At 51.3% G+C, this 20,601-nt stretch overlaps 9 protein-coding genes across 9 annotated transcripts; 5 read left to right on the forward strand and 4 right to left on the reverse strand.

Annotated features, from left to right (window-relative positions):
- Nucleotides 1-609: 609 nt before the first annotated feature.
- Nucleotides 610-1,302, reverse strand: J4E82_009983 (uncharacterized protein; the record flags this gene model as incomplete). The annotated part of the gene is made up of 1 exon (XM_051736201.1): nt 610-1,302. One exon carries the CDS (start codon nt 1,300-1,302, stop codon nt 610-612), a length of 693 nt encoding a protein of 230 aa, XP_051584049.1.
- Nucleotides 1,303-1,772: 470 nt separating this feature from the next.
- J4E82_009984 (uncharacterized protein) lies at nt 1,773-2,786 on the reverse strand (the record flags this gene model as incomplete). Its single annotated transcript, XM_051736202.1, has 1 exon — nt 1,773-2,786. One exon carries the CDS (start codon nt 2,784-2,786, stop codon nt 1,773-1,775), a length of 1,014 nt encoding a protein of 337 aa, XP_051584050.1.
- A 900-nt stretch (nt 2,787-3,686) lies between these two features.
- J4E82_009985 (uncharacterized protein) lies at nt 3,687-4,946 on the forward strand (the record flags this gene model as incomplete). Its single annotated transcript, XM_051736203.1, has 2 exons — nt 3,687-3,979; nt 4,046-4,946. 2 exons carry the CDS (start codon nt 3,687-3,689, stop codon nt 4,944-4,946), a joined length of 1,194 nt encoding a protein of 397 aa, XP_051584051.1.
- An 824-nt stretch (nt 4,947-5,770) lies between these two features.
- J4E82_009986 (uncharacterized protein) lies at nt 5,771-6,370 on the forward strand (the record flags this gene model as incomplete). The annotated part of the gene is made up of 1 exon (XM_051736204.1): nt 5,771-6,370. One exon carries the CDS (start codon nt 5,771-5,773, stop codon nt 6,368-6,370), a length of 600 nt encoding a protein of 199 aa, XP_051584052.1.
- Nucleotides 6,371-6,594: 224 nt separating this feature from the next.
- J4E82_009987 (uncharacterized protein) lies at nt 6,595-7,293 on the reverse strand (the record flags this gene model as incomplete). Its single annotated transcript, XM_051736205.1, has 2 exons — nt 6,595-7,055; nt 7,107-7,293. 2 exons carry the CDS (start codon nt 7,291-7,293, stop codon nt 6,595-6,597), a joined length of 648 nt encoding a protein of 215 aa, XP_051584053.1.
- A 1,600-nt stretch (nt 7,294-8,893) lies between these two features.
- J4E82_009988 (uncharacterized protein) lies at nt 8,894-9,784 on the forward strand (the record flags this gene model as incomplete). Its single annotated transcript, XM_051736206.1, has 1 exon — nt 8,894-9,784. The coding sequence occupies one exon, from the start codon at nt 8,894-8,896 to the stop codon at nt 9,782-9,784; it is 891 nt and encodes a 296-aa protein (XP_051584054.1).
- Nucleotides 9,785-10,436: 652 nt separating this feature from the next.
- Nucleotides 10,437-12,482, reverse strand: J4E82_009989 (uncharacterized protein; the record flags this gene model as incomplete). Its single annotated transcript, XM_051736207.1, has 1 exon — nt 10,437-12,482. The coding sequence occupies one exon, from the start codon at nt 12,480-12,482 to the stop codon at nt 10,437-10,439; it is 2,046 nt and encodes a 681-aa protein (XP_051584055.1).
- A 2,757-nt stretch (nt 12,483-15,239) lies between these two features.
- Nucleotides 15,240-16,523, forward strand: J4E82_009990 (uncharacterized protein; the record flags this gene model as incomplete). Its single annotated transcript, XM_051736208.1, has 6 exons — nt 15,240-15,288; nt 15,346-15,686; nt 15,744-15,808; nt 15,872-15,960; nt 16,021-16,112; nt 16,170-16,523. 6 exons carry the CDS (start codon nt 15,240-15,242, stop codon nt 16,521-16,523), a joined length of 990 nt encoding a protein of 329 aa, XP_051584056.1.
- Nucleotides 16,524-18,649: 2,126 nt separating this feature from the next.
- On the forward strand, nt 18,650-20,537 carry J4E82_009991 (uncharacterized protein; the record flags this gene model as incomplete). The annotated part of the gene is made up of 6 exons (XM_051736209.1): nt 18,650-18,654; nt 18,697-18,739; nt 18,892-19,184; nt 19,238-19,443; nt 19,502-20,321; nt 20,435-20,537. The coding sequence occupies 6 exons, from the start codon at nt 18,650-18,652 to the stop codon at nt 20,535-20,537; spliced, it is 1,470 nt and encodes a 489-aa protein (XP_051584057.1).
- Nucleotides 20,538-20,601: the final 64 nt, after the last annotated feature.

Consider the following 20,601-nt stretch of genomic DNA (forward strand, 5'->3'; position numbering starts at 1 on the left):
CCCCCCCCCCCCCCCCCCCCCCCCCCCCCCCCCCCCCCCCCCCCCCCCCCCCCCCCCCCCCCCCCCCCCCCCGCCTTTCTGGGCCATCGTTTCCACCGTCAAGCATACGTAACAAGACATCCTTCGTCCACCCAGCATGCGTGTAGAAGATTAATCGAGTGCATCACGGGGAGGCTATAGGACTGGTGTGTGGGATTGCGTGGTATCGTGGTTTTTCTCATGCTACCGGTCGAGTCCTTGCAAAGATTTCAAACTGATATAGCTACTGCATGCAGCTACGTCGCTCGCAGACCAAGCTCCTTCTGTTATGGTCAGACTAAAGAAGAGCTGTATGAGGGTTGTAGGATGTGGAAAGGCGCCCTACCAGGAGCTGCTCCGCGGTGGATCTAGATCGTGCTATAACATCCCAACCCGCCTTATACTGCATGTACCGATGCGACCGTCGTCCTGGTGAGGTATACATCAGGAAAACAGTGACAGACCTGTTCTGTCGCCTCAGTACTATCTCCCTTGCGCATATGCCTCCACGAGTGTGCCTGTGAACCCTTCATCCTATGTGACGCGACCGTGATCATAGTCATCCTGTGCCTTAATTTCCCTATCCCTTGCCTACATCCGACTGGGACTCAATGGCCTGTTGAATCCACCCTGTCTGTTCATATACTGCCTAGCCTGCAACTGCTTGTCCTTCCTCACCCCAAAATTCTTATCGTTGCCCGGAACCTTTGTATTCTTCGTGCTTTTGAACCCTCCGAATCCCATGACCTTGAGCATCTCCCACTCGTCGTCGTCCATGTCGTCAGGCTTCTGTCGTGTGTCTGCCATCTCAACGTCCTGCTTGTCTTCGTCGGCTTCGGCCTCTTCCTTCTTGATAGCGCTGGGGGCAGAGGAGCGAGGGCCGGTAGGAGGGCGTGCGGCGTTGGAACCGTGGACGGGGGGTTTTCCGGGGTTACGAGGGCCTTTGGGGGGTGAGCGGTCGCGGTTGTCCCGGTGGGATGGGCGCTCTTCGTCTCGGCCTTCTCTGCCTCCAGCCCGCCTATCGTCGCGGCCCCGTCCGCGGTCATGACCACGGCCTCGCCCTTGTCCTCCCCTGCTTCCGCTGTCACGCTCATCTTTGCGGAAAGGCGACCTTGAGCGGTAGCGCGCGTCACGTCGACTGCCGCGCTCGTGGGGGCTGCGCGATCGGTTGCCTCGTCGCTCGGTGGGTGTGCCGCCTCGATCGCGAGCTTCGCGGGGCGCGCGGCGGGCGTCGCGCTCGAAAGGATCGCTGTAAGTCGCGCGGGGTCTCTCGTTGTCTGCCATAGTGTGCGGCGGCGCGTGTGGTGTGCGGGAAATGTTGGCGCAAAGGGAACGATTTGGGTCGCGAATGTCGCTGAGTGAGTACGGACGCCAAGGCTTACCATTCAAACCCTAACCATGGGTACATATGCAACCTCCAAGCTCATGACGAAACACACACAATACAAAGGTTTAGACATGATGTCGTAATTCAGCTTTCCGCTCCATAGGCATTGGGGAAGGGGCAAGTGATAGGGCTTTGAATGTTTCCATCTATGTCTCAGCTCCACTGCGCAGGCAGCCATTCGCTCGAGCGAACATCCTACTAGAGATGAGGAGCCTTGAGAGCTTCATCAAGCTCCGTCGCATACGATCAGTGCTAACTTGATCTCTTTCGTTCTCCCATCGCCAAAACGTCCAGGGTATCTCAAAATCCCGCCTCAAATCCGCGACCAGCGCCAGTGAATCTTGAAGTCAATGCCCGCAAACGGCACTCAGATCTCATCTTCCTCTTCGTCAAAGTCGTCCTCACTGCCCATATCATATAGAATTCTGCCGCCCTCACCAGCACCCTCACCCTTTTGCGCATCAAAGTATGGCAGTACAACACCCTCCCTTGCCTGCTTCTGTTTCTCAGTCAGACCTAGGTTGAACGTACTTTCGACCTCCTGACCCGCCGCATCCACAGCGTCAACAACACCCTGATCGGCATACCCAGGTACCTGTTCAAGCAAAATGACGTACTCCGTCTTCAACGTTCCAGTAGGCAAACCGGGAACAGGCGCGTGGTAATCGGAATGCCGAGGCGCACGCAGAAAGTACGTCTCACCCTCTGGACGACCAGACTTGCGTCGGAACTCTGTCTCGAGGACGATGCCGCGGCGGTCGTTGGCGTCAAGACACTGGACGATACCTTCGGCACCTTGGAGCAGACCCCACGTAGGCTCTGGCAAGCTGCGCTGTTTGGCGGCCTTGGCGGCGAGGCAGTGTGCAAATGACTTGCATGTTATGATCGAGGTAGCCATGTATTTGACGAGTTCCAGTGGCTGTGGCGCATAGGGAGACTCTGGAGGTGCATCGAGCATGTCGGTGTGGAACACGCCAACGAGTGTGGATGCGAACTTGTTGGCAACAAGGTCGAAAAGGCGGATCATCTCAATCCCTTTATTGTTGATGAGCTCGTACAGGTTGTCAACAACAACCAGCGATTCCTTGCAGTCGGACATGGCTTTGCTGAGGTCCCGTAGGATCTCTTCGCCGGTGAGACCGTAGCCTTGGACTGTGCGGATAGGAGCGATGGAAGGTCGAGACTCGAACGTGACGAAGACGACATTTACATTGCGTGAGAGGGCTCGCCTGACCATCTCTGCAATGAAGAGATCGGAGCGCTGGTTGAGATCGTCGAGGACAAGTGTGAAGGGTGAGGCGTTGGTCCGGACACTCAGAACACGGGACATTAAATGTACAGCATGGCGCTGGTATTGCGCCAGCGAGAATGCCTTACTCATCGGGAATGGAAGATGAATTTCAGTGACGCGCTTGCGACGGCCGGTGCAGCTGCGATTGTCACACTCGATCCAGCTCTGACGGTTGGCTGATCGGACCTTGACCTGACGCTGGTGACGGGCTTGACGGTCTTCAAACCCACGGAAGAAGGCTACCTCGTCTTTTGGAATCCCTTGGCAATATGGGTCTTTTTGACACTCGGCAATGGAGATGATGGTAACTGAAAGGCTGGTCAGTTGAGAGTAGAGGTGTACTGGACTGTCTGGCTCGAAGTTAGCCGCCTGGGCAGGACTCTAGCCAAGAAGATTCATGATGTAGGTTTTGGGTGCTTTTGCAAGGCAACGAAATGAAATGGGATACGTGTAGATAGAGCCATTATTTGAAAACGGAATGAGACCGTGTAACTGGCTTGTAGGATAGAGAGTAAGTTGAAGATGAAAGTTTGCAAATGAACGAATGGGTTTTCATCAACGAAGCTAGATGAGATCGAGAATACGAGCCAGACATTGGAAGGAGAGAGGCTGGGAGATGGCAGGCGCATGATGTTTGAGTTGACATACCCGGAGTGAAGGTAAAAGAGAACTTTGATAGGTTCCAAGGAGGCGAACTGAATTTTAGCGCCACAAGATTGAGGGAAACGACAAAAGGCAGCCAAGAGATACAAGAAGTGAGTCTTCAACGTACTCTTAGAGCTGGTTCGTGGTAATCAACACTATCCCCAAGTCTTGGCAAATCTCGAGATGGTGGTTGTGACTGCAATGTCATTTTCGTGCGCGCTAAGGTGGGGTGAGGGCTAGCGTCATTGCGGAGGCCCCCACTTGAGATGCACCGCGCATCCCCATCGCGAAGCAAGTTCACACACCGGTCGCCATGAAGTATACACAGACAAGTCTACCCGCGACATGACGAGTAACGCGCAACCGGCATCGTCGACCAAACCGCCGCGACCAAGGTCTCCGCACTTTCCGCCCCACAATGCTCCTCGCGTCTGGTTCATCACAAGAGGCGCATCGCCCATCGCAATCGCGTTAGCACGGCAGGTGCTCGAGCATGGCGATTATGTTGTCGCAGGCGTTATGCCGATTGAGTTTGAGAAGAGAGAGGGTCAAAGTGAAGACTTTCGTACATTTCTCGAGGATGTGAAGGCGACGGATCGGTGGCGAGAGCATTTGAGAGTTGTTGGACTTGATAGCAGGTGAGCATGCAATGATTCCAACCAAAGTCAGACGCCGTCGCGCTGCTAACAGATGTTGTTGTGCAGGGTGGTTGGTCAATGCCAAGCAGCCGTCGCCGAGGCGGTAGAGGCGTTTGGGCGCATCGACGTCTTGTTGTGCGCAGCAAGTGAAGCCGTGATCGGTTCGGTTGAAGAGCTCGCGCAGACTAGTCGGACAAGGAGTCTAGTGGATGAGATCTTCGAGATCAACTTCTTCGCCAACGTGAACATCATGAAAGCCGTGCTTCCAATCATGCGCGAACGGAAGAATGGACATATCATTGTCATAACTGGAATCACCGGCCATCTTGGAACCCCTGGCCTGGGCATGTATTGCTCATCGCAATGGGCAGTTGAAGGATATTGCGACAGCCTCGCCTACGAGATTGCTCCTTTCAACGTCAAGATGTCTCTAGTCCAAGCCAACATGGAAGTCAACGTTCTCACTAATCGTATAACCTCTGTACCGCCCATGTCCGAGTACCTGCAAGGCGAGAACCCTGCGCCTCTAGCTCGCGAGATCTTTTCCGGTCTGCTCGACAAGCTTGAGCGCATCGACAACCCCGCTGCTCATCCCTCATTCGACGAGAACGTCACCAAGTCCCCTGGGGAAGAAAGCATCGCATCGGATATGAATCCAGACGCCGAACCGACAATGGGCGACCTGTTAAGTTCGGATACCGTCACGAGTTTGTATGCCCCGTTGCCGATGCGAGTCAAGAGTGATCTGATTGCGGAGACTGTGCATGCGCTGACGGCAATCGGTGGCCATGATAATCCACCTGCACGGCACATAGTGGGCTCCGAAGGTGTTACGGCTGTGAAGGAGAAGCTGAAGACGACGAGCGAAGAGTTGGAAGACTTCATCGAGGTTAGTGGTGCCGTGGACATTGTGCAAAGAGAGGGTGACGCATCGATTGGTATGAGCATGGATCATGGGCTGATGTGACGTACGTAATGTATTGCGAAAGGAATGATAATGTACACCAGAATGCACCGCGTCGTGCGAACATCCTCTATGAGATCTACATGTATTGGTACTCATTGAGCTTCTTGAGCTTTCCGACTGTATGACTTATCTCAAGTACAAGAGCTAGAAGCTGGCATTAATCTGTACTTCGCTACTCTGCTAAAACGAAGGTACGCAAATACCTCTAGGAAATATTGTGAATAAGAACACTATTGAAAATGGAACTTCATCAATTTATTCTGACACTCCACGTTGGAATTGCTCCAGGCAGCCTTGGCTTTCGAGTTTGCGTTGTCTTGTGAAGAGAGCCCTTCCAAGTTGTACGCTTCTAGAGGAAGCTGACTTCGCTCTCGAAAAGCTGATTAAGGGCACTATGGTCCGCGCCTCCGGATCAACTCGTACTATTGATCAAGAGGCCTTTAGAGCTCTGTAGATTTGATGGCCGAGTTGCGTCTAGACCGTCCCTAGATAGATCGGCCCCTTGGACGTACGAGGCGGCAAATCTAACCTAAAGTTTGGTAGCGGCCGCCCCTCGGTAGGGCGTTGTGGGTCTAGCTGTCTCACCTGATCATGGCCATCTTACGCCCCAACAAGCTCCGCACAACGTCCTTAGTGGAGCGAGTTTAGAAGCTAAGCTGTTGTAACAGCTTAGTAGTCAGAGCATAAGGCAATAACGCTAATAGGAAATCCGACGTGCACTTTCACGTTCAGCGGCTTCCACGATGGACAATGTACCTCCGCCTCAGCATCCACCTCCACCTCCATCTTGTCGAGAAGACAATATATCAACACCAACTATAATAATGCCGCCTTCACCTCCACCGCCACCTCCACCTCCACCTCGACAGCTGTCCAAATCCTTGAGATCGACGAGCACAGTACCCCCACCTCCTCCAATGCCTTCTGGAGCCTTTGAGCCCATAGACAAAGCACACTACTGGCAGTTCCTCAAAGACACGAAAACAAACATGCCTGGTGAACCCTTCCAACCCTTCCACATGTTCTTCTACGGTTCACTCATGGATCCTGAGGTCCTTCAAGCAATTCTCGATCTCCCGGAACTCCCGACTACAAGGCCTGCTACCATTTCTGGTTTCAGTATCAAGATGTGGGGCATATACCCAACACTAATACCCTGCTACTCTGGCAGCGTGACTGGTACTTTGTGGAAGGTGACCTCGGAAGCCCAGTTCGACCGTTTGGCGGCTTACGAGACTGCCGCTTATAGATGGGATAAGTGCAATGCAGTTTTGGAAGGTGGTAAGGTCCTCGAAAATTGTCGTACATTCTGCTGGGCGGGCGAACCTGACAGTAAGGAACTTGAAGACGGTAGTTTCGATCTGGAACGTTATCAGAAGTACTTCAAGCCTTCTGTTACTAGGCGGCGGTCGCTAGTACCGTAAGCGACGGTTTGAAGCGGTGGAAGCAAGACTTTCCGACGATTGAGTCGTGAATAGCGCATGAAATTGTTTTTGCACACGATGCAAAGTTGAGGAATGTGGCAAATATAAAAGTGTCAGACGTATATTAATACTTGCTACAGGAGCAATGAACACGATACGACTATGCGTCATCCACGCTCGAAGATAGAGCTCTCTTGAAGCCTTTCCGCTCGTTTCCTTTCTATCTAGAAGTCAGGTGTAAAGATGTACTTGTCAAACTCCGCACCCGGAGTGACATCATTCCACGCGCACTCCATCAACGCCTCTTTATCTGCTGCTGGAATATCATCAACATTGTAGTACTTGCCGCCAATGTGTACAGCATCAGGGTCGGTGGAACCAGTGCATGTCCAGATGGGGTCGTCGTTGGCTTGACGCTTGACCTTGTCGTCAACATCATCCGCATCATCATCATCCATATCAAAGTCGTTCGAGTCATTGCCATCTGCACCAGGCTCAGTCCAAGAGAATCCATGGATAGAACCGGAGATGCAGGTCTCGCGCTCCTTGACAGCAATGTTCTTTGAGATAGTGCCGCATTGGAGGGGACCATCTGCGTTCGAGGCTGGGCCTTCGTCCCAAGCTAGGAAGTGCTTCTTGCCCGTCTCTTGGACTTCAAGCTTGCCGGATGCAACGGTCGTCAGACCTGGAAATGATTAGATACTGTCATATGCGTGTTGCACTTCGATGCTCTTACCCTTTGCAATCGCATCGGCCGTGGAGGTAGCATTGCCGGTGATAGACACGGCGCAGACGTTATGGTCGATGTCTTTGAAGAAGAAGGCAGGACCAGTGCAGCCAGGCTTGGTGTATGTGTAAATGTTGTCGGCCGCGGCGAGGGTAGTGAGCGCACCGAGGGCGAGGATGCTAGTAAGGGAAGGCATTTTGATTGTGGTATGATACGAGTGTGTAATTGTAGTCTTGATCGTAGAGTCGTGCAATCTGTTGGGGAACTTATCGGATGCTATACACTTGGTGCGCGTGGTGCAGTGGCTTTTATGCGATGACAGCCAGGCACAGTGTCTTCGATGATGCGGTGAAGTCAGTGGTGCCCGTCAATACCGTGCTGGCCGAAGTAAGCACCGGATTACGTCCTGTACTTCCTTTGACGCCGAACGCGGTCTTGGTGATGCTGCGCAAGTATCAAAAATTGGCACCAGCGCATGATCTTCATGGTCTTTTGCACGCTGCACTCCTTCGCCGCCGAGCGGGATCGCGATGAAGGTTAGAGTTGGCAGCGCATAGGGAAGAACAATGGTCATGGCGACACCTCATCGACTGACGATCAATCGTTTGGCATTCGTGTATGCTTCGCTGGGTCGATCTTGTTGAGGCGGAGAACCTGGCATTGGATGCGACGGAAGAGCTTCGATCAGGACATGTTCGGTCCGCACGCCAGGAACCTGTAAGCCGGAAGCGTGGTTTCAGTGGAGAAGTGACGTTGCGACTGCACGTACACTCACGATACACGTTGTGCCTTGCATGAAGTATCTCCGACTTTGCGCGCGTTTTCGCTGCCGAGCACGATCCAATAAAATAGGAGCTTGGTACAATGCTCCGCCGCACATGCTCACGTACTTTTTCTTTCGCTCTCTAAGCATCAAGATCATACTTGATGAGGCGGAGTTCCAGCATTGATCGACATTGGCTTACCGTCTGGGGAATGCTGTACCTGGGTGCATGCGCTCGCGATGCTTGTTAACGGAACGGCTCGGCAATCGTACGTAGCAACATGTTACGACCTGTACGGTACACTTCGACATCCGCACGCCGAGCGATGAATGGGTGCATGTCGTGCGTTGCGCATGTCGATGCTAGTGCGAGGTCAGAAATGATATACGCTGCGACAGTGTCGATGAGGTGACAATTCGAGCATGGGTTTGATAGGGAAAGGGCATGGCACCCGATCGGCTTACGACATGTTCCAGGCTTTGAATATTGTCTTCTCCATGCTATGCGGGGCTCTAATCTTGCTGGTGCGAGTATCAGCTTTCACTACCTCAGGATCTACACAGTACTTGGCTGCGTGCGTGCGTCATCCTCGATGATCGAGATTAGGGTCCTGATCATGCCTATTTTTAGAAGCCGAGCATCGGCATCAAGTCACAACGCGTAAATAATACGCAACGCTGTCCAAATCAACACTCGACCCTGAGGATAGCTAGCGTTCTCGACGCTTTGGCACTCGCTGTGCAAAAAGAGAAAGAAATAATGGGGGGCACTGCGGCATTAGTCGTAGATCTAGAGGTCATGCGACGAAGTCTAGATACCACGATAGATAAGTTGAAGGTAGAAGCAGGAATGCTGCGAGATTAGTATGGTAGCTTGAACGGCTGCCTAATAAGCGAGGGCAATTTACCCAGCTGTGAAAACGTGTAAAAACTCAGCATGCTCGCATCAACTGCTCTCGTAGACTATTACCCACGATAACTTACTTCTTCTTTCCTTCCTTGTATCCTTCGTACCGTACAGTCGTAATCCAACATGACAGGACGCGGTCGTGGTGGCCGGACAACGCCCGACATCCCAGGCGATCCCTCGCTCATCTCCCGACCTGTACCTCTTCGTAGAGACTTTGCCATTCAAGCCTTCGGCTCGGGATCGGCAGCCGACCTCCAAACGGAACGATACACGTCGGATAAAGCGGTCGCAGAGCGAAGGGCGAGTATCGCTTTAGGCCACGACCATGGCGATGAGGACATGATAAATCTATTGGCGGAAATAGATAAATGGTCGACTGTTGACTGGGATGAAGACATCAGCGCACCAAGGCCTTACGACGGGACGTGGGGTTACTACGTGTTCCTGACGAGCTATGACGATGCGACACTTGAAAAACTGGAGCAAGCAATGGGGAACTGGGTGCGGGTAGTCGAGCGTCATCTCGAAGCTTATGAAGGACCGGAAAATAGAAGGGAAGAGCTACGCAAACGTTTTAAGCTGGAACTGATCAAAGATGAGGAAGAACTGGCGGGTGCCAGCGATCATCGCGTGCGCGAGAACTTTCGCGCATTGATGGGTGGCCTTGACTTACTATTACCCGGCCGCTCGTCGCGGCCTCAATGCCGGTACAGTGTATGTCTTGTGATCGACGCAGCTGCAGTCAATATGTTGGCTGGGTTGCAGTTCCACACGGATCCACGCAAGCGAGACCGGACTCTGGAGGACCTGACGATCAAGGCTATCGATGCGAACTGGACCAGTGAGCATGGGAGATCATCATATTGGGAATTCGGAGGAACTCGAGACATGTATCTCGGAGTTGGTCAATTGTCGATCAACTGCCTGCAAGAAATGTACCTAGTTATTACCCGTGACGCTTGTAGCGCTGCAATGTACGACCTTCATCCACTTAATGGATACCCTGGCCGGTAGAGACGCCAGCACGAATGGGAAACTCAGAGAGGCGGTGCAGCTATTGCAACAGAGTTATTTCAATCATGAACATCTATGAACACGTACTACTATCACCATCTTACTTAGCGCCCATTACTAAAAGTGGTTAGGACCAAGTGGAACACTCAAGGCGTTCAGAAGAACCATTACAAGTGATACTCCAAGCTTTCCTAGCGAGCCAGCATCTAGGAGATCCAAAAACTCGTTACGAATACTACAACCCGAGATGGAAACGCCATTGGATCTCTCCGTGAGGTGAGGGTATCACCGGTGCTAGTGGACCAGAACGTCTGTTCAAGAACCATGGTGTGCAAGGCCATGTCAAAACCGTACTATGCTGTAGTCTGGTGCATCATCCTAGCTCGACCAGAAATATGCGCTTCTTCTTCTCTCCCTTTCTCCGCTCTCGGTGTCCTGTCATGGATCGGAAGCATAGGCGTCAGACACCGTGTTCTGGAGGCCATCATCAAATCGTCTCTTCAACACCACTTTGGTGGTCATACAGTCACCAGGTGCAATTTTTTGCTCCATTTGTGAACGCTAACAGGATTGATAGTCTCTCGTAAGTAATACTCGGTATTGTTCTGGTAGCGTGGGTCGATGCAAAACTTCTACGTCAAACACGGTGCCTTCATGACGTAGTACTGCGACCATCCCGAATAATGATCTGGGAGAGCTTCTCTGCTAGTGCATAGATCGTGCTTTGAGGATGGCCAGGCGGCAGGAATGGAAAGATACTGGCGTCCACAACACGAAGCCCATCTACCCCAAAAACCTTGGCCTCAGAGTCGACGACGTCCATTTCATCGACTCGCTCACGAACACCATCTCTGAGTACACTCTTGCCCATTCGGCAGGTCGAAGCGGCGTGCCACACTGTGATTGCGCTGTCTCGGATGACCGCCATAATTTGTTCGTCGCTGTCGTAGTCGAGCCCTGGGTACGCTTCAACACCAATTTCCTCAAGTTGTGATGCGACGTCTTTTGTCGCAAAGATCTCGCGCATCCTACGGTACCAGGCGATAGCGAGCTCCTGATCGGCTGGATCAGACAGCCAGTTCGGGTTGATGGCCGGCGCAGCGAGTGGATCTGCTGATTTGAGTGTGATGTTGCCTCGCGACAGCGGTGCCACCATGGCTCCAAGGATACTGACATACTTCTTGCCGTTCAGAGGCTGTTGCGCCAGGGGATAACGAAAGTTCCCTGCGTACGCGTCGGCAGCGATGTACTCTACCTCGGGCCAGTCGTTGGGGAAGGTTTCCAGAGCATCGAGTGTGCTTTGACTAAGTGTGTCGCGATATCTTTCCAGCTTCGAAAGTTTTTCCCAGCCCAATATGTCGGCAGCATAGGTAAGTGCACCCTTGGCGCTCGTTATGTACTCAACAAGCGCATTGGCCAATTGTAGTGGTCTGAGGAGTATGGAACCTACAGTCTGAAACTTGACAGAGTATGAAGGACCAAACAGAACGTGATCCCACATGTTCTGACCAACACCTGGGGCTGAAACAATCTGGTCGATACCATGCTCCAGAAGCTCGTCTGTCGGGCCAATGCCCGAGAGCATGAGGAGTTGAGGAGACTGCAACGTTCCAGCACTCACTATCACCTCACGACGAGCCTTGATGGTGTACTGTGCCAGCCCAACAAGGGCTGACACCTCGACTCCACTTGCCTTAGGCCTGGCGGAAGAATTGTCGAACAGTATTTTCCGCGCTTGTGTATGGGTAAACACTTTGAGATTGCTTGAGGCCGCGGAATTGGCCTGTACGGCGTGTATGTAAGCAACCGACGAGCTTCGAGTCTGATCGCTGGACCGAATGGTACTCTGCGAATATTGGTATCCAAGCAACTTTCCGTTGTTGAAGTCTGTGTTCTCCTGAATACCGAGAACCTCGAAGGCCTTCTTGAGGTATGATGCCCAGATCGAAACCCAGTATCCGTAGCCCACCTGCACAGGTCCACCGCTATTTGAAAAGCTCGATGCATCGTAAGCGGTCGTGACATTGTCAAGCGACCGCTCTCCAGGGGCTGTGAAGCTCACTGCTTGGTTGAAGAATGGGGTAAGGTTTCCTAGAGTATAGCTCTGGTCACCAACAGCATCCGCCCACATCTGATAGCTTGCCGTGGTCCCGCGGTGGTAAACCATGAAGTTCAAGGCACTGCTCCCTCCCAAGCATTTACCGCGGGCATAGTGAATTTGGCGATTGTTCAGGTGCGGCTGTGGCTCCGTGGCGAAACCCCAGTCTGTCGTCGGTACAGTGTCGAGAAGGCTCGATCCAATTCCAAAGAAGGATCCTGCTGGTGTGGTGCCAAAGACCGGCTTCTCGATCTCGTAAAAGCCGCCAGCCTCAATTATAGCAACGCTGAACCCTGCCTCAGCTAGTCGCACGCCAACGCCTGCACCTGCAGTTCCGCCTCCAACGACGACATAGTCGAAGGTTTGCTCGCCGCCCAGTATTCCGCCGATAGCACCAAGTGTACTGTCAATCAATCCATCCCCCTGGAGAGTTGATCCAATGGTTTCGAGAATGGGGTCGAGGATCGGGTCGGCGATTTGTCTAGCCTCCGTGGAATGAGTGGTAGAATCGGTTAAAGAAGTTGGCGATTGTGCGACGGTTGATGCGACAAGCGAAAACAAGGCTGCACGCCGTGTAAGAAGCCGCGAAAGCGGTAACATGGTAGTGGAATGGAATAGCCCTCCGCGGACACAACGGTCCATGGGGAAGACCAGTTTTTAACATTTCCATTGACAGTTGACGTGCGCTGTCCGCGTTCTCCAGTCGTCAGGCCGTGCACGAAAGTCATGATCCACTGCTAACCAGGAAAAGCAAGTTGCTGTACGGTCACTCTTAGCGTTGTGGGCAGCGAGTCGTGCTGGTTGCCCCTGGACCCATGTGCGAATCAGGGTCTGTCCCTAGCGCGTGCTTTATTCTACGAAGCGCCACGCGACTGGAAGCCGGTTCTAAGTCTATCGCGTGGAGAAATGCATGGCTGTGAGGAAGATCTGTTCGTGGCAACACTGAACAGACTTGCAGCAAGTGTCTGTCTAATGGCTCTCTATGATCTCGTCTGTCATTGTTACATGCGCCGTCGCCCTGATCATGGGTTCCACTCAATCGTTCAGCACCACGACATTTGTCGATTCAGTCAACACTGAGCATCGGATGGCATTGGCTACTAAAACTGCTCGCGAACGTAGATGAAAAGATCGACCCCCAGGATCTAGCACGTGTGCATCCTTGATCATCGATTTTCGTCGATCCTTCTACAGAGTTGCCCCAGTCGGCACCACTAAGACGCTACTAGCCTGTGATGCGCATCATCGCGTAAACCTACGGGCGCTCAAGCCACCCGAACATTGACATCGACTCGATGACCAGCCCCTTACCAGATTCTCTTTTCGTTCTTGTGCGCGCCGAACATGCGCAGTAGCCGATAATTCTAGATTAGGCGGCAAAGTTTCTCCAAGATTGCCAAAGCTAACGGCACTGAGTCGAAAGTGTCGATAAACAGCCGATACACGCTTCAGCGACGGCTGTGCGACACTACGTAGGAAAAACCGGCAATTCCAAAATTCTCGGTGCGAAAGTAGCCCAGCTTGGACAGCAAGGCTGCTGCAACTCTGCCGTGTTACAAGCGAGACTGACATAAATCAACAGCAACTGTAAGTACTTTAAGGATCCGTTGGGCTGCTCAAAACTGCTGCACAGCTGCGTGTTATAGCAAAGCCGCAATCACTAATGACTGTATCACGTGTCGTAAGATACCGTCGACACTCAAAGATAACAGGCCTAGAGATCTCTTGATCTCGAGGACAAAATAACCTGCATCTAGGAAGTGAATCTCCAAGTTCTTTGTATGTCTCTTGTAAGCCTCAGCATCTTCGGACGCGTATGCCGGGTCACCTTCACCCCATACGGCAAGAACTGGTATCTGGCTCGTCTCGAGATATAAGTACCATTCACGGTATGCCGCTTTGTTATTCCGGTAATCGTAGAAGAGATCTAGTTGATGCTCCTGATTGTCACTGTCAGAGACGCTCTGGAGATAATCACGGATTGGCTGCTCTGGGTCGATCAGGGGATTGTCATAGTCTGGTACACCACTGCAATACTAGTACGTTATGGGGTCCTTCGTCAGGACCGTGTTGTGTAGTACCTCCCAAGCCTGTGGGCGATTTCCTGTGCGTAAGAGATTGAAGATCGGTGCACAGAAGTCTTGACCAAAGCCCACATCATAAGCGTTGCCGTTCTGCTTTACAATCGCGTTTACGGCCGGAGGCTGCTCAAGGGTAAGACGAAAGCCCACAAGTGCACGATAATCGAAGATGTACCTCGCGTAGGTGGTGACATTCACCTTCCTCAGCCACGCCGAGACCACAATACCGATATTGTCGAAAGTGTAGCCGAAGTTTGTCGCAACTTATTATTGGGTGCTGGAGCTTGGAAACCTCATGTACAGCAGAAAGTGGGCTTCGACGTTTCACCAGCTTCCGTGTAACGCACGATGACCTCCCCAACAGTTGTGATGACACAGATATCGTGGAGCAAGGGAGCTAGGTCTTTGGTCGCTATCGCTTGTGGTGTGTCGTCTCTGAGAGTCGATGATCAAGAACGTCGGTCTGTTGAAGGCACTCACAAGCAGGGGCTCACGTCGCATCGCTATCTGGATTACACATTCTGCTTAGAACATCAATCGCTTGAAGGGCACTAGCAGGCATTTTGTAAGCATGCACCTTGATGAGATCAGCCGTGTGTGTATAGAGCTAACGCGATGTTCACACAAATACCTGCTGACAAAACTTGCTGACAATCCTTGCCGTCGAAACAACGCGTTCGCTCCCCGCCGTCTACGCTACCCAAGAAGGAATGCGGATGGGTTTGACGCAGGGTTCTTTGGTAGGCAGCCCGGCAGTTAAGGCGTACCTAAGGCTAGCCGCCGGCAAATGTCTTCCGAAGAACATCCACACTCCGCTTCGGGCAAAGCTCAGCCCGTTTCAGGCAGCGCTTCTGCGGCTACCCGTTGTGGATGATAACAGCTTACAGGGCTAAACATCGTTATCTATCACTTCGTATTACTTCGGCGTTCTAGAGAATGCTGGATACTGTTTTACGAGCGATAGGCAGGGAACTGGCGCTACGTCACAGGATGATCAATCTATTTCGAAGAGGCCAAAGATGGAACAACAGCAGCATACAATGATTACCAATCGTGCGGGCCAGAGATTAGCGAGTGACCAACTCCGGCCAGTGCTTCCGTCAGCTGAAGATACTAAGATGTGTACAAATAGACAACGGAGAGTGGCGTGGCTTGGGACCTTATAATCTCACTTGCACAGGCTTCCTTGCAAGACAAGCAGCGTCCAATTCCGATACGAGTTTCGAGCACAAGACACTACGCGCAAGGAGAGACATATCAAGCATCAGAAGCACAAATGGATCCACCAAAGTTCCTGGTCCTGGGTGCCGCGGGGTATATCGGAGGTGGGTACAGATTGACCTAATAACTAATATACTTGTTGACCACGGAACGCTTCACAGGTACTGTCCTTACCGACCTATTGAAGCAATATACGGCTTCCTCCATCACAGTGTTAGTCCGCAAACCCGAGCAGGAACAGCTTTTCACAACACTCGGAGTCAATGTGGTCTCTGGTGATGTTGCGGACGCTGCAAAGCTGAAGTCGCTTGCGTCAGAACATGACGTGGTGCTGAACTTCGCTGTCGCATTCGGAGGCGACGAGACTAGCATCCAGGCCTTGGTCGATGGCCTAGAAGAGCGAGCGCGCGAGACTCAGTCCAAGCCAGTCCTTCTACACACAGGCGGGTCAGGTACCGTTATGTATGGTTCAGGAGGTGAAGCTGGAGCCGATGTGTGGACGGTAATTCATCCCATCGGTTCATACATGCACGCACCATCAGATACTCATGTCTTGTAGGACGAGCAATACGACCGCTGGTCTTCTCTCCCAGACACCGCCTTCTTCTACGGCGGCTACAAAATGTAAGGCTCAAGAAACTCACGGCTTCGGCCAATTAACTTACCACTTCCCTTACAATGTAGTAGTGTCGCTGCCGCCGCTCTTCGAGGAACGATTTCGGCGTATATCGTCCTCAGCCCTACCGTATACGGTCGCGGTACAGGTCCTGGTAACAGTATGCAGCCCACAATCTCTTCCTCTCTATAATTAATAGCGTTAACGTCTTGACTAAAAGAGCTTTCCCTGCAGCTGCCTGCGTACACCCGGTACGCAAAGCAGCACGGCCAAGCTGCATACATCGGCAAAGGCGAGAATATCTGGGGTAATGTAAGTGTCCCATTTGGTACCAATTCGATGTCCTCCATCGCTCTGTACTAACCTTAGTTGGAGGTGCATGTCGAAGACCTTTCTCAGCTCACCGTGGCTGTTGCGGAATTCGCTCTCAGGAACCCGGATAAGACTACAGCATCTGCCAGCTCGAAAGGATGGGAGAACCTAATCTATTCTGGTGTGGATACTCACACCTGGGGACCGATCACAAAAGTGCTCGGCGATCTGCTCTTCGCCCGTGGCGAGACGAGTAAGCCATCGGCCATAGAGATTGCCGAGGGCGAAGGAATCTTGTACATGTTTGGCGGCAACTCATTCTTGGCCCCAAGCAAGAAATCAAAGGCGCTCGGCTTCCGACCTAAGCAAAAAGATCTTGTGAGTTCGATGAGAGACGCTCTACCAGCATAAGCCTACCCTACATACCCGAGAGGACGACCTCGATCCAAGTCGGATCGAGCTACGTTTAGTAAGAGCGAAAAGAGATAGATAGGAAAAGAGGAGTAGCATTAAGAAGTAGAATCGAGGTACTTAGGGTTAGCTTTTGTAGTAAGACAGCGATCTGTTAATTGGAATTTGCATCGAAAATTGGCCTCTCACCACCTGTTACGATCTACACCTAGGAGGAGACAAGGGTAAGCGTAATTACTTTAAGGAATCAAGCGGCACAGTTAGAGGATTACGGTACTGTAAGAGGCTGCGCTCCGTAGAGCAATCGCGAGGTATACAAGAGGTTGTATTCGATAGAGAGCTAAACTCCCAAGCTACGTAGCTAACTATATACAAGCTGGTAACCCGAGTAACGATCAGGCCGGTAAGGTCTAGGTGCACGAGACAGCCCCTGGGTCCTGCGGCTGTCGTCTGAACGTCGTTCAGGCGGTCCGCGGATAACCCGGGTGCTACCTCGAGCACCCGGATTCTACAAGTAGACCAAGATTCTATCGAGGAGCTATCCAAAGGGCGTTCAGCCCGTTACAATAGGCCTTACGGCTTCTTAAGGCACAATAAGAGAGTAAAACTAAGGAATAGGCTGTAGAAAGAGTAGTAGCTAAAATAGTAGCTTGAACGCTTTAGTCTATGTATACAGAGTGACAATTGTAACTCTGTTAAGAGAATAAACACGATTCCTATATAGACAGCTTATTTCGGGTTACTAAGTTGAAACCCTAGGTGACTCGAAACCTAGTCCGTTAGCTTATTACAATCGTTTGGATGGAAGATTATTGGTGTAGCCGGTATATGTCGCAGTAAACGCCGAGACTGTACCGCAAGAGCAACGCGACTGGCTGTTTGGTTGATTGTCGGTTATTGTTACAAAGTTTGGGCTGAGTAGTTCTTAGATATTGGTCCTAGCGAGGAGACATGTTTTGACATGTGGACCTATGTATCCTTGATGCGCCTTGAGATAGGTGGATGGACCTGTAAGATATCTGGAGGAAGTAAATCTTTCAAGTTCGCGATATATGAGATCGCATGTGTACTCTTCATGAGTTTATAGATGCGACAATGACTCAGCGATGAATCTAGTACGGAGCAAACATACTGTCCTACTGACAGTCATCCGTGTCGAGCAAGTGATCTTGTGATCCACAGGTTCGAAGCGAATAATCAGTGTGAAGAACCCCCATCTTTCAGGCATCCCAGACATAATTCTCGTGATGACAAGGCATCACCAGCGTCCTTCACAAGATAAAGCCCAGCGTCGCCGCTCACATGTCGCAAACATTGATCGGGGCATCATCCGGGCGCGATCAGCTGCTACCCGTTTCCGTGCCAAGGCTGACCCTTCAATTCGTGTTCGGGGTTTCATCTGTCCGACCACGGCATATAGAAAGACGGCCAACTGTGGGTCGTTATCCCTTCAATTTTTTGCGAAAATTGAGGAGGTTTTCTTTTCTAACGACTTCTTGTTGTATCGCGCCGTCCTCCGCTTTATTCACAGCACGTCCGACCTTCTCGCAAGGTTGCTCCGCCACCACGAACGTCAGCAAAGCACCAACCTCACTACGTCACCACCATCACAGTCTGGCTGTGCGATAAGACATCACAACCTATACATTGAACCTTACTTCTATCGTATTGCATGGGTACTTTCTACGAATTTCTGTGGGAGATACACACTCTACATCCATGGTCGGGATTGACCTAGGAGCGAGTTCGCGAAGCGATAAAGCGAATAGAGCGAGTAGGCCGAAGAGACGGGGCAAGCGTAGAGTTGACTACGCCTCGGATGACGGTTGCGCCCTTTACGAGGGGCGACTAGATGTGCAGATCATAAATTGATCCGTGCTAGCTGATCACTGAAATAAGCAATGCCTGAATATCGATAAGCCGCGCACTAGCCGACCCTCCGATGGACCACGGGCTTGATCCAAGACGACCATCCGTAATGTATGCGATGGTGCTTTGACAAGTCTGCTGGCTGGTGGGTCAGCCGGCTTCGTTGCTATATAAGGTCTTCAAGTCAAGCCTATCCTCGACAAATACATAGGATTGGAACACCTCAGTTCAAGTTGCGATCATTCTCTAACTCCACTATGACGTTCTTGGCGAACACACTACCCGCTGACTCCAAGCTTTTCAGCTTCAAAGGCGCTGTCTTTCCACTTGAAGTGTTCTCAGTCTTGGTAAGTACAAATTAAAATTTCTTCGCACCATTTTCTTGTCTAGGGTTTTTCTTTAGGGGTCTTTTGAATACTTCAATATCAGCGAACATGTCAATCTTTAGAACACGATATAAATCGAAATTAGACATTGCAGATTAGCTAACATCGACTAGGCCACTTTCTTTGCTATCTATTCAGTTGTATACAATATCTTCTTCCATCCTCTTAAACACATCCCTGGTCCTTTTTTCGCACGCGCATGTGGCATCCCTTACGCCCTACATATGCGCGATGGCAGTATCGTCAGATGGGTCAAAAAGTCACACGACAAGTACGGTGATGTAGTTCGTTTGGCACCGACTGAAGTTAGTTTCATCTCAGGGGAGACTGCGTGGCAAGACATCTACGGCTTCCGAACAGGCAAGAACAAGAGCATCGGACATTACCTTAAGGACAAGAAATGGTTGTAAGTTGGGTCTTTCCGGAGACGCAAGCAGAAAGTTATTAATCAGAGAATAGCATTGCACCTGGCAACGGTGATAGCTCGGTTCTCATAGCCGATGAAGCAGGACATTCGCGAATGCGACGCAACCTCTCTCATGCTTTCAGCGACAAAGCCTTGCGAGGACAAGAAAGTCTCATACAGTCTTACGTTGATCTTCTCGTCCAACGTCTGGGCGAACACGCCGCTAAAGATGAAAGCGTCGACATCATGACATGGTACAGTTAGTGAACCCTGCAATATTCTGCACTACAGATTCGGACTGATTATATATGCGATAGACTATACAACCTTTGACGTCATATCCGACCTCATCTTCGGCGAACCGCTCTACTGTCTGCGCGACTCTGTTAAGCATGACTGGATCTCCATAACCTACAGGTCCATCATGGCGTTCGCTTTTCATGCTGCTAGGAATAAGCACTTCATCTTCAAGCACATCGACGCCTTGTGTAGCATTTTCCAGAAAAGTCCAAACCCCATACGCTCACGAATAGAGTTTTCCCAGCGCGCCCACGACCTTGTGAGCAAGCGGCTATTGAAGGTTGAACATGAGAAGGAAGGAGAAAGAGCAGACTTCTTCACCCATATAATAAAGAACCAAGAAAAAGATACGACAAGATTGACTAGAGAGGAAATGGACAACAATGCAGTTGGCTTCCTGATTGCGGGCAGTGAGACTACTGCTACCACCTTATCAGGCGCCACCTACCTCCTCCTTAGTAACCCCTCCACATATACCAAAGCCATCGCTGAAATCCGTTCTCGCTTTTCTTGCGCCGATCAAATCACTATGGAGGAAGTCAACAAACTGGAATACCTTATAGCTGTCTTCCAGGAAACCCTAAGATACTACCCACCTGTTCCCACGGGCTTCCCTCGCGTGGTACCAGCGGGCGGTGACCGTATCTCAGGCTACTACATCGCTGGAGGCACCTCGGTATACTGTTCCCAGCACGCCATGAACCACTCTGAGCGCAACTACAAGGACCCAGAGCTCTTTGTGCCGGAACGCTGGCTGGGTGACGAACGATACAAAGATGATAACAAGAGAGCACTGAATCCTTTTAGCTTTGGACCGAGGAACTGTTTGGGTAAAAAGTACGTATATTCTTTCTCTCTTCATTTCGTGTCTTAAAATGGTCCTTTCTTCACTTGCTTGCTTTCTAAAGGAAGAGGAAAGAAATCTTAGGCTAACGTTATGGTTCTATTAGTCTAGCATATGCAGAAATGCGTCTTATCCTCTCTAAAGTCCTAACGTTAAAGAGGGTGAACAGTAATGGTCTTGCGGATTGCCCGGGAGTCCGAGCGCTTTGAACGACAGGGGTATTACTGATTTGCATGTCTAAGAGAAATCAGTTAAGGTCGTAAAAAGCGACAA

Source organism: Alternaria postmessia (genome assembly GCF_024291825.1).
Source record: "Alternaria postmessia strain BMP 2775 chromosome Unknown scaffold_107, whole genome shotgun sequence".
Lineage (NCBI taxonomy): Eukaryota > Fungi > Ascomycota > Dothideomycetes > Pleosporales > Pleosporaceae > Alternaria > Alternaria postmessia.